An 11913-nucleotide genomic window follows, 5' to 3' on the forward strand; every position below is an offset into this window, starting at 1 on the left:
TATAGCACGTTTACTAGTCCCCCCTAGGGACCCCAAAGCACTTTACACACCCAGTCATCCACCCATTCACTCACTGTTAGAGGTAAGCCACAACTGCCTGGGGCAGACTGACAGAAGCGAGGCTGCCATATCGCGCCATCGGCCCTTCTGACCACCACCAGTAGGCAATGGGTGAAGGGTCTTGCCCAAGGACACAACGACCGAGAGTGTCCGAGCCAGCCAACCTTCCGATTACAAGGCGATAGCCCTATAAGAAATCTCATGCTGTTTGTTAAAGTGTGCAGTTCAGGGTATGTTACTAAGACTGTGGTTTGCTCACTTTCTCAAGACCGAGCCCCCATAAAAACCAGCCAAACCGCTTCTAAGAGTTACACACTGTTACAAAATCAGTTTTACCCCGGTTCATTTTATTCCTCGGGCATCCAGAGACGGCACCGGACTCAGTAGTCATTTTCACAAAAACCTTTATTCATCTTTATTCATCTTCATTTAAGTATGCATCTTCTAGAAGGGAAGATGTGCAAGGCCGGTGTCCCTCTGCAGATCTTCACTGCTTTGTTTGTGAAACACAGTTTTGAAGAAGTGACCCATCAAAAAAAAAGAAACCACGGTGTGCTGCAAACTTTGTGTGTCTGTGTGTATGCACGAGCACGTGAGCGCCTGTGTGTGCGCGTACCTGTGTGTCTATGTGAGTGCACTTGAGTGACTGTGTGCATGTAGGTATGGGTGTGTCGTAACAGTCAAGGCACTGTGTGTGTGTGTCTCGGTATACGTGACTTCCTGGGGGGTATAAAAGTAATCTCCTCACCCAAGCTACACCAGATTCCTCTACACAACATAGAAAACAGAGTTAACATATTACAAACACTGAGACTCCCACTCTGCATCCACTGGGCCATTGGCTTTTGTTGTCTTACATTTACAGATCAGGTGGAGAGTCTCCAGCAAACCTACTTCCAAGTTATGACAAGTATGAACTTTTATTAAAGGTACAAGCATCAGCATCAGCAACCCCCAACTGAAGCTTCCTGACTCCTTTTATGACACCAGACCCCCAGTGTCCATAAATTCCTTTCTCTCTAAACAATTACACACACTCTCAGGCCTAAAGCTAAGCCAAACTGAAACACACAGACAAATCCTTTCCTAATTATCTGATCTACTGCTGGACCCTCTCATCTAAGAAAATTTAACACATTACATTCTAATTAATATTTTCATGTATTCACAATACCCACACATATCTATCAAGTTAACTCTGGTCTAACACACTTGGATTTAGCTTGAAGAAGGTTCCTGTACGAGGACTGAAAATGATTTAAAAAGCAGCCAATGTCCAAAGAACAACTTTGACACACCTTCATAAAGCCTGCAGAGCACTTCAAAAAGAAAAACTAGCTGAAAGTCTGGCTTCTCTTATGAGGAATTATGGGTTGTTCAACACTTGTGCACAATATAAGAGTTTAAATAAATCTAACGAATAACTCAAAATCCTACAGTCATACTGAGAAAATCATCTAAAGCTAACTATCCAAGTGGATTTGTTTAAGAAAGCTCCAATTCTTCGTGGCCCTCTGCAGGTGCATGAAAGGGGCGTGTTTATAGTGAAAGTAGTAGAGAAAGTAAACCCCATGGGAAGGAGGGAGGACTCTCAGCGGCTGACTTCCAGCTCATATTCAGCCATTTGACTTCTCACTGGAAGCAGCAGTTTTGAGTGTCTGTACCTTGATTAGAAGAGATAACATGTCACTAGTAATTAGAGTTGATTGAGCAATGCTGTCCTTGTAATGTAGTTTATGATTTTTATACATCTTTTTGTGGACAAGTCCAGTTTTTCTGTAGAGCCTCTCAAGTTGGTGACAGCAGTCAAAGTTCACGTGGAAACCAGAGCTGCAAATCAGGTCCAAATGTGTTGTTCACAGTGAGTGGGATCATCAGTGTGCTGCTATGTTAACATCCTGCAGCAGGATTTGTTTGGTCAAAGAATGGATAGATCACTAAGTCATTGTTGAGTTTAGGGGGATGGTAGACAGCTGGAGTAGGTTCAGCCAGTTGACACACAGTAGATAAAAATAACTGAAGGCAGGAGCAGACACCTGTATGACTTTCCACCTCTCACATAGATTATTGTCCCTGGGCAGAGCCTCAGGGCTGGTAGATGTAAACAAACCTGGAGAAGAGGATTTATTCAACTGAGAAAAGTCACAGAGTTGTGTCTTGATGCTCAATCATCCAGGTAAGGTTGATTCTGTTCATCTGGATGTTTTCAGTGGGAGAAACGTTTCATCATTATCAAGTGACTTTTTCAGTCTCAGCTGACTGCAGGTTATAAACAGCACATTTGTATAATGACTGAAACCAGCCCACTGAAGGAACAATGAGCTGTGAGGTCAGTTCATTGATGATCGGTATGCATATTGTCAGGACCATTGATCAACAACCACTGATCAATGGCCATGAGTCCCATTCACAGAGAGTTGGGGAATGGCTGCAATCACAGCATTGTAAGATGGTGAGAGATGTACCATTAGGCCCCTCCTCCATTCAGAGTTGATCTTTCCCTTTTCACATAAATGGCCTCCTTGACTCCGCCCTCAAACCAGCGTTCACATTTACTCAGGACCTTCTTGATGTGAAGTTCTTCTGCTTCCCTGGCTGCTGTGTCTGTGGGGATGGTGTTTGTTCTGTGTTGTAGCGTCCTGATGACACCCAGTTTATGCTCCAGTGGATGATGAGAGTCAAACCTTAAATACTGATCTGTATGTGTAAACAGAGTGAACCTTTAAGACCAGTTGTCTGTACAATCATCTCAGTCACCTGAAACATCTCCAGGTTTCTGGCTTCGATTCTCAACCCGTTGGTAGTTCAGCTCTGAACACCAGTGAAATGTTTCTCCCACTGAAATCTCTGCATTCATATGAACACAATCAACGTTTTGGGATCATGGAGTTGTGGAGAATGTCTCAGTTAATCCGATAAAGTCAAAGTTACAATTGGTGAAGAGATCGTGGATGATATGCTCCTTTATCGTAAAGAAGTGGATTTTGTGTAGACTGAAGTTCAGAGTGGTGGCTCGTTCATAAAGTATTCTGTTCCAGCTGCTGGAGGACAACATCATCACTTTTGTGAAGAACGAGCTGAAGAAGATCCAGAAGGCTCTGAATCCAAGTAAGCCCCAATGCTTGGAGTTTCAGAGGGAGGATGATGAGCAGAGGAGCAGCAGAGAGGCATTTGTGAAGATCACAGTGGACTTCCTGAGGAGAATGAAGCAGGAGGAGATGGCTGACCGTCTGCAGAGTAAGAGGATTTCTTAGACAATGTTTTAAGCTGCTCGACAAATGAGGGACTTGTGACAGCAGTGTGTTCAGTCATTTCTCAGTGGGTCAGAAATTGTCATCAGCATTTTGTAAAATTTGATTTTTGAAGTTGCATTTTTATCATGATTATTCAGAACTTCCAGCTGCAGTTTGTCATCGTAAACTTAAATCCACACTGAAGAAGAAGTTCCAGTGTGTGTTTGAGGGGATCGCTAAAGCAGGAAACCCAACCCTTCTGAATCAGATCTACACAGAGCTCTACATCACAGAGGGAGGGACTGCAGAGGTCAATGATGAACATGAGGTCAGACAGGTTGAAACAGCATCCAGGAAACCAGAAAGACCAGAAACAACAATCAGACAAGAAGACATCTTTAGAGCCTCACCTGGAAGAGATGAACCAATCAAAACAGTGCTGACAAAGGGAGTGGCTGGCATTGGGAAAACAGTCTTAACACAGAAATACACCCTGGACTGGGCTGAAGACAAAGCCAACCAGGACATCCAGTTCATATTTCCATTCACTTTCAGAGAGCTGAATGTGCTGAAAGAGGAAAAGTTCAGCTTGGTGGAACTTGTTCATCACTTCTTTACTGAAACCAAAGAAGCAGGAATCTGCAGCTTTGAAGACTTCCAGGTTGTGTTCATCTTTGATGGTCTGGATGAGTGTCGACTTCCTCTGGACTTCCACAAAACTACAATCCTAACTGACCCTAGAAAGTCCACCTCAGTGGATGTGCTGCTGATAAACCTCATAAGGGGGAAACTGCTTCCCTCTGCTCGCCTCTGGATAACCACACGACCTGCAGCAGCCAATCAAATGCCTCCTAAATGTGTTGGCATGGTGACAGAGGTCAGAGGGTTCACTGACCCACAGAAGGAGGAGTACTTCAGGAAGAGATTCAGAGATGAGGAGCAGGCCAGCAGGATCATCTCCCACATCAAGACATCACGAAGCCTCCACATCATGTGCCACATCCCAGTCTTCTGCTGGATCACTGCTACAGTTCTGGAGGATGTGCTGGAAACCAGAGAGGGAGGAGAGCTGCCCAACACCCTGACTGAGATGTACATCCACTTCCTGGTGGTTCAGGCCAAAGTGAAGAAGGTCAAGTATGATGGAGGAGCTGTGACAGAACCACACTGGAGTCCAGAGAGCAGGAAGATGATGGAGTCTCTGGGAAAACTGGCTTTTGATCAGCTGCAGAAAGGAAACCTGATCTTCTATGAATCAGACCTGACAGAGTGTGGCATCGATATCAGAGCAGCCTCAGTGTACTCAGGAGTGTTCACACAGATCTTTAAAGAGGAGAGAGGACTGTACCAGGACAAGGTGTTCTGCTTCATCCATCTGAGTGTTCAGGAGTTTCTGGCTGCTCTTCATGTCCATCTGACCTTCATCAACTCTGGACTCAATCTGCTGGAAGAACAACAAACAACCTTCAAGAACTCTGACACAAGAGAATTGTGTGGAAAACCAGAATCACAAAAAAAAGGAGAATCTGCAGAGAAATACTTGTACCAGAGTGCTGTGAACAAGGCCTTACAGAGTCCAAATGGACACCTGGACTTGTTCCTGCGCTTCCTCCTGGGTCTTTCACTGCAGACCAATCAGACTCTCCTACAAGGCCTGCTGACACAGACAGGAAGTAGATCACAGACCAATCAGGAAACAGTCCAGTACATCAAGGAAACGCTCAGTGAGAATCTGTCTGCAGAGAAAAGCATCAATCTGCTCCACTGTCTGAATGAACTGAATGATCGTTCTCTAGTGGAGGAGATCCAACAGTCCCTGAGTTCAGGAAGTCTGTCCACAGATAAACTGTCTCCTGCTCAGTGGTCAGCTCTGGTCTTCATCTTACTGTCATCAGAAAAAGATCTGGATGAGTTTGACTTTAAGAAATACTCTGCTTCAGAGGAGGCTTTTCTGAGAATGCTGCCAGTGGTCAAAGCCTCCAACAAAGCTCTGTAAGTAAACATGAACTCATCACTTAAAATCTTATAATCGATAAAAATCTTGGGAAATAAATCAGAAATGCTGATTTCAAAGAAATGTTAAAACAAATAGTGAATTCATCATGATCATAAGGCCAGGGGTCTAATCCATCAAACAGCTACCCTGAGGTACCACTGAACAATGTACCATCAAGGTACCAATAGTGTGCACTGGATTGGTAGCACTCATAGTCTCATAGGTTTAAAATAAAATAAAAAAAGAGGTTCAACATATAATCAAATTTAATTTGATCACATTTATTGTTCTTTTTTCTTTTTCTTTTTTTCCCTTTCCTTCTCAGACTGAGCAGCTGTAATGTCTCAGAGGAAGGCTGTGAAAATTTGTTGTCGGTGGTCAGCACCCAGTCCTGTAGTCTGAGAGAGCTGGACCTGAGTACCAACAGCCTGAAGGCTTCAGCAGTAAAGCTTCTGTCTACTGCAGTGGAGAGTCCACACGCCAAACTGAATATTCTGAGGTCAGATCCATTTGTGTTCTGTTTAGTTCTGTTTGTTTATATGTTTGATGTTTGTTTTTGTTTATATCAACTGACAAAAATAATCAACAATTCAACCAGTAAAGGTAAACTTTATCCGGTTATCCTTGTTTCATAGTATTTCTAACTTAAAGTGAACTTATACTAACCTGCTCAGCACAAGACAATAAGCTATTTTACCCAGATTACACTTTAACAACAATCTTTATTCATGTTTTTATCTTCAGACTTAACATCTGTGAACTCTCAGAGGAAAACTGTGAAGCTCTGTCCTCAGTTCTTCGCTCACAGTCCTCTAGTCTGACAGAGCTGGACCTGAGTATCAGAAAGCTGCAGGATTCAGGAGTGAAGCTTCTGTCTGCTGGACTAAAAAGTTTAAACTGTAAACTGAATACTCTGAGGTCAGATCAGAATTATTAGAATTATTAATTAAAGTTCATCCATATGATGTTGTGTCTTAGTATGTTAATGTTTCCTTTAAAAATAGAAAGTCAAGATTTAATGTTGTGAAATGTATTAACAAACTCTACATGAGTATTTGTTTTACAGACTATCTTTTATTCTTCAGACTGAGTGGCTGTAACCTGTCAGAGAGAAGCTGTGAAGCTCTGTCCTCAGTTCTTAGCTCCCAGTCCTCCAGTCTGAGAGTGCTGGACCTGAGTAACTCTGACCTGCAGGATTCAGGAGTGAAGCTTCTGTCTGCTGGACTAAAGAGTTCACACTGTGCAGTGGAAACTCTCAGGTCAGGATTCAAACTTTTCCACATTTAAAATGTGATTTATATTTGATTGTATAAACAGGTAACCTTTATACAGCTGTCAAGTGAACTTTTATTTACATTTGAGTGGATAATTAGAATTATTTTCAAAAGTTGTTATAGTCATGTCTTTGTTTATTTAAAAAATACTTCATGTACTACCTAATTTAAAGAGTTAGGCTTATTCACAGTACTTCTCAAAATGAGATGTTTATCTTTTCTTCTACAACACTTGGAGCCACCATATCTTCTTGCTTGATTTGTTCATTACAGTTTGATTTAAAGAATATTAGACTCGTAGCATAATAAATATATTTATTTCACTTCTTCTTGAGAGAAAAAAAGGGATGACTGTGTGAGCTCCAGTGGTTCATCCCAGCTGAGAGAGTGGCACACTGGGCTGCAAATGATCACAGTAGTAATGGCCATAGTTTGATAAAACAGGCAGTCTTACCCAGTAGATAATACAGGGTTCTGGTGCCGAGGTGGTGGAGGGGACTCACCCGGTACTAACGACCTACAACTAACTACTTCATCCAAATGACTTCCCTACTAACCCTGATAAGAAGTAACCGCAGTAGCCTTATAGGTCAAATCAGTTTCACCTGTTAAAGGTATTAATGGTGTCACTTGTTATTTCTGGGACGAGTTTAGTACCCTGAACAGCTGCTCAAAGGAAAGGTTATTTTTTTATTGTTATTATCATTTTAACTAGTAAGTCTGGGGTAACCTGCAAGAGCTGTTTGCACAAAGAATAATACTCAGACTTTTAGGTTTTATCGTTTTACACAAGGTTTAAAAGTGAAAGTCCACAATTGAACTGCAGGAAATGTTATTGAGCTAATACTGATTTAGTCATTATCTTTGGTAAGGAGAGGCTGGAGGAAGGATTAGAAACAGTCAGGCCTAAAGGCCTAAAGATGCTCTTAATAATAATAATGGATTGCATTTACAGAGCGTTTTTCAAGACCCTCAAAGACCCTTTACAATTCCACTATTCATTCACTCTCACATCCACACACCTGTCGAAGCAAGCTACAGTTGTAGCCACAGCTGCCCTGGGGAAGACTGACAGAAGGGAGGCTGCCATATCGCGCCATGGCCCCTCTGGCCAACACCAGTAGGCGGTAGGTGAAGTGTCTTGCCCAATTACACAACGACCAAGACAGACAGAGCTGGGGATCGTACCGGCAACCTTCTGGTTACAAGATGAGCTTCCTAACCCCCTGAACCACACTCTTATCCTCCAGTTCTGTGTTGATGATAATCACACAGCAGGAGATTAGCTGGGCATCCAGTGGAAGTGTGATGGAAATCAAAATACTTAATTGGATTTGGTGCGGTCGCGTTACTATTTTTCAACAAACAGACATTTGAAGCTGTCTTCAGCTTACCACATCTTATATCAGTTGCACGGAAGTAGCTGTAACTAATCTGGGTGCTATGGCTTTAAGCAGCTGCGCGCGCTCCCGCGGATGGCAATCACTTTCTGGAAGACAATCACTTTTTGGCACAACACCTGGAGCTAAGGGGGCAAAACAATCGCATGAGTGCTGCTGTTTCACTGAGGAAGAATAAAGTAGTCGTGGGAAGCCAATCACATGACCACTTAAAGATGACAAAGCACCAAGGTGATATATACCAGTTTTTAAATTGTGTTGATAGGTGAAACCAGAGTCATGATAAACAATATATACGCGGCGTTTTTTCCTCAATGGTTTCGTCACGTTTACTGTCTAAGGGCAGCGCTAGCAAGCACTCTCTGCTTATGAGCAAAAAACCCAAAAATCCGCCCTTTCCTGTTGGTGGAAAAATGCACCATGTCGACCAATCAAAAAATTATATAGCAACATGAAATTTGTTTGTTTAGGAAGAGGGGGAAGTTTTAGGATGACGGCGAGAGAGAGAGAGAGAGAGAGAGAGAGAGAGAGATTTGATTTTTAAAAAATACGTTTATTGCTCATGAAATAATCAACATATTACCACACCTGTCACATTGAAGTGTAACACAAAATCAATAAAAAGTTACGTCAACACCTGCCCAAAAACTAATTGCCCCTCCACCACACTACAGATTGCCCCCCTGTAACCCCAGACCTGAGAAAAAGTACGTAGGTCTGAGGCTGTCTTATAGAAATTAAATTCTAGCAACAGCCTAGACTTCACCATGCTGACAAACACAGGGACTACCCCAACATTCAGCCCTTCTGTCACCTTTCTCTTCCTGCTCATATACACTGCCATTTTCCTAATAAAAAATTAAGCAGCTGGCATTTGTTCTTCCAAAGATGAGTAAATTTAAAACCACAAATGAAAATAGTCAGTGTAAAATCTTCCCCACATCTACTAAAGATGGCTTTTAGAAGCACAAACAGAGCCGAGAGGCGAACACATTCAGAAAAACAGTGAAACAGAGTCTACCTCTGCTCACAGAATGGACATTTGTCTTCCACAGCAGCGTTAATAACAGAAACAAAAGAGTTTACAGCAACAATGCCATGAAGAATCCTCCACTGCAAGTCTGCATGTTTTTTCGTGAGGGGAGGCTTATAAAGGGACCTCCATGCTGGCTTGATGTCAGGTGCCAAGGAGAGATGGGTCCTCCACACCGTGTCATTGCGTCCATTCAGCTTGCCTTGATTGAGAGTTTTTACCAGCAGCCTATACAAAGTTTTTCCAGAGGCCCCTTCCAGGGACACCCCCGCAACATCCACATTATCCAGTAAAGGACCAAAGCAGTTCTGAAAACCAGGAAACAGTCTGATGGAAGGATAAGGATCTAAATGATTCGGAGACATACTGCCATCACAATAACTTCCCAAAAGTGAACACCCAACTCCACCTAACTTGCGTTTCCAATGATCCAAAAGCTGACCAACAACTCAAGTAGACCGTATCCCAAGCTGTGCAGCGAGTCCCTCCGGAGCATCTAGCCGAGGTCCAGCCAGCTCCACCACCCTCTTCAGAGAACAGACTTGTGCAGCGTGGAGCTGTCTGGATAAAGTAGTCCTCCCCCCGACAGGGCAATCCAGCAAGCTGCCAAACAGCACAGGTTCCTCCAGCAACCAGTACAGAGAATCATCCTGCTGCCACCTCTCTTTCCTCAGCAGAGCCCATACAGAAAAAACACTCTTGTAAAAAGGTGGAAGAAGTGAAGAGTTCAGCTTGCTTGCGTCCATCAGAAATAGCGATAAATCCAAACCCATATTACCAAGCTGCTGAAGAATACAGCATGATACACTCCTCCATACTAGATCTTGGGGTCCTGTAAGCAGCCTCTGAATAAACTGAAAGTGAAAAGCAGCTCCTCTACTGGCCAAATGGACCAGACCTTGTCCGCCGTCCTCTCTAGGGAGAAAAAGGACACTCTGAGGAATCCAGTGCAATTTATCCCAAAAAAAGTCCACCAGGATTCTTTGAATGTTAGACAAGAGGGTAACTGGGGGATCACCACAGGTCAACCGGTGCCACAAAGCAGAAGAAACCAGATTATTGATGACAAGAACCCGACCTCTGTACGACATGTGAGGTAAAAGCCACCTCCAGTTGGAAAGCCGACCGTTGACCCTATCCACCACATTTTCCCAATTCTTCTGCAAAAAAGTGTCATTGCCTAAAAACACCCCTAAATACTTAAGACCACCCTTTCTCCAGATCAAACCTCCAGGCAGACCGAGTTGATCCCCCAGCTGACCTGTCACAGTTACAGCCTCACTCTTTTCGAAGTTTATTTTGGCAGAAGAAATACAACCAAAAAGAGAAACTGTGTTCTCTAAAACCTTGATATCTGTCTGTGAGTTGATCAGGACAATTAAATCATCAGCATAAGCAGACAACTTCAGAGGTACATTGCACCCAGGGATATAAACACCACACAAGTCCCGTCTTAATTTGTGAAGCAAAGGTTCAATTGCCAGGGAATACAGCATCCCTGACAAAGAACAGCCCTGCCTCACCCCCCTTAGAACACTGAAAGGACCACTCAAGACCCCATTTATTTTCAGGACACTCGTAATGTCACGGTACAGAACCTGAATCATGGCTACAAAACCTGGGCTGAAGCCAAAAGCAGCTAAAGTGTGCCACAAATATTGGTGTTCAACCCGGTCAAAAGCTTTTTCTTGGTCTAGAGAAATGAGACCAACATCTATGCCCAAAGAGCTAGAGAGGTCCAAAACATCCCTAATCAAAGTGACATTATCACTTATCAGCCTGCCGGGCACGCAATACATTTGGTCCCCATGAACAACAGAAGCCATCATGTCACGAAGCCTGATGGCCAGGACTTTGGAGAAAATCTTATAGTCTGTACAGAGCAACGATACTGGTCTCCAGTTCTTCAAATTGCGTAGATCTCCCTTCTTTGGCAGCAGAGTGATGACCGCCCGTCTACAGCTCAGAGGCAGCAAGCCTCTCTGCAGACTATCCGTGACAACCTCCAGTAAATCCTCACCCATCACAGACCAAAAGTCTTTGTAGAACTCAACAGGAAGGCCATCCATGCCAGGAGCTCTACCATTCTGAAAACTCATCAGAGCAGCATGAAGTTCATGCAAAGTTGGCCGAACCTCCAGTTTTCGATTGGTTTCAGCTGCCACCTGAGGGAGTCCCTTGAAGAATCTACTGCACAAACTAGGATTTTCTGAAAAATCACTCTTAAAAAGGTCCTCATAAAAGCTGACAGCAAACTTTCTGATCTCAGAAGGATCCGAGATTATTGAGCCACCGTCAGACAGAGAGTGAATAACCTTTCTTTGCCCATTGTTCTTTTCCAGTCCAAAGAAAAAGTGAGATGGAGCATCCATCTCCGTAACACTGAGGAAACGTGACCTGACCAAAGCCCCTTTGGCTGTCGTACCCAACAGGTCGGCTAAAAAAGCCTTTTTGGATTTGAGGGAACCTAAAAGCCCCCGGTTTCCTGTAGACGCCGCTAAACTCTGCAGTTCTACCACCTGAGTCTCTAGGTTTCTCATAGATCTGGTTATGTCCCTAGTAACATTACGAGTGTGACACAATTGTTTGATCTGACACTTCCCAAAATCCCACCACTGCTGGATACATGCAAAGTCAGATTTAGATTTCCGGTGAGTGAGCCAAAAAAATTCAAAAGCTGTCCTAAAAGTCTTGTCACGTAACAGGGCCGTATTGAAATGCCAGTAGGCACTCCATACACGAACATTTTTAATGAAAACAGAACAATGAACCAGACAATGATCAGAGAAACCAACACGGGTTATCTGACAGTCCTTAAAAATACTCAAATGATGTTTAAATGAGTATATGCGATCCAGTCTTGCCAAAGATAAATGATTGTCCTTAGAATGTCTCCGTGTGTACTGTCGCAGATGTC

The 11913-nt window shown here is 43.3% G+C and overlaps 1 protein-coding gene across 1 annotated transcript; it reads left to right on the forward strand.

Annotated features, from left to right (window-relative positions):
- Positions 1–2943: 2943 nt before the first annotated feature.
- LOC112846041 (protein NLRC3-like) lies at positions 2944–5289 on the forward strand. Its single transcript, XM_025905269.1, has 3 exons — positions 2944–2948; positions 3086–3297; positions 3461–5289. The coding sequence occupies exons 1-3, from the start codon at positions 2944–2946 to the stop codon at positions 5287–5289; spliced, it is 2046 nt and encodes a 681-aa protein (XP_025761054.1).
- Positions 5290–11913: the final 6624 nt, after the last annotated feature.

The sequence above is a fragment of the Oreochromis niloticus genome, linkage group LG3 (assembly GCF_001858045.2).
Source record: "Oreochromis niloticus isolate F11D_XX linkage group LG3, O_niloticus_UMD_NMBU, whole genome shotgun sequence".
NCBI classification, from domain to species: domain Eukaryota; kingdom Metazoa; phylum Chordata; class Actinopteri; order Cichliformes; family Cichlidae; genus Oreochromis; species Oreochromis niloticus.

What these genes read in the sequence shown, in the direction of transcription:
- LOC112846041 (XM_025905269.1), top strand. An exon ending in GATGGCTGACCGTCTGCAGA is followed by an intron (nt 3,298 to 3,460) that starts GTAAGAGGATTT and finishes CAGAACTTCCAG; the next exon opens with CTGCAGTTTGTCATCGTAAA.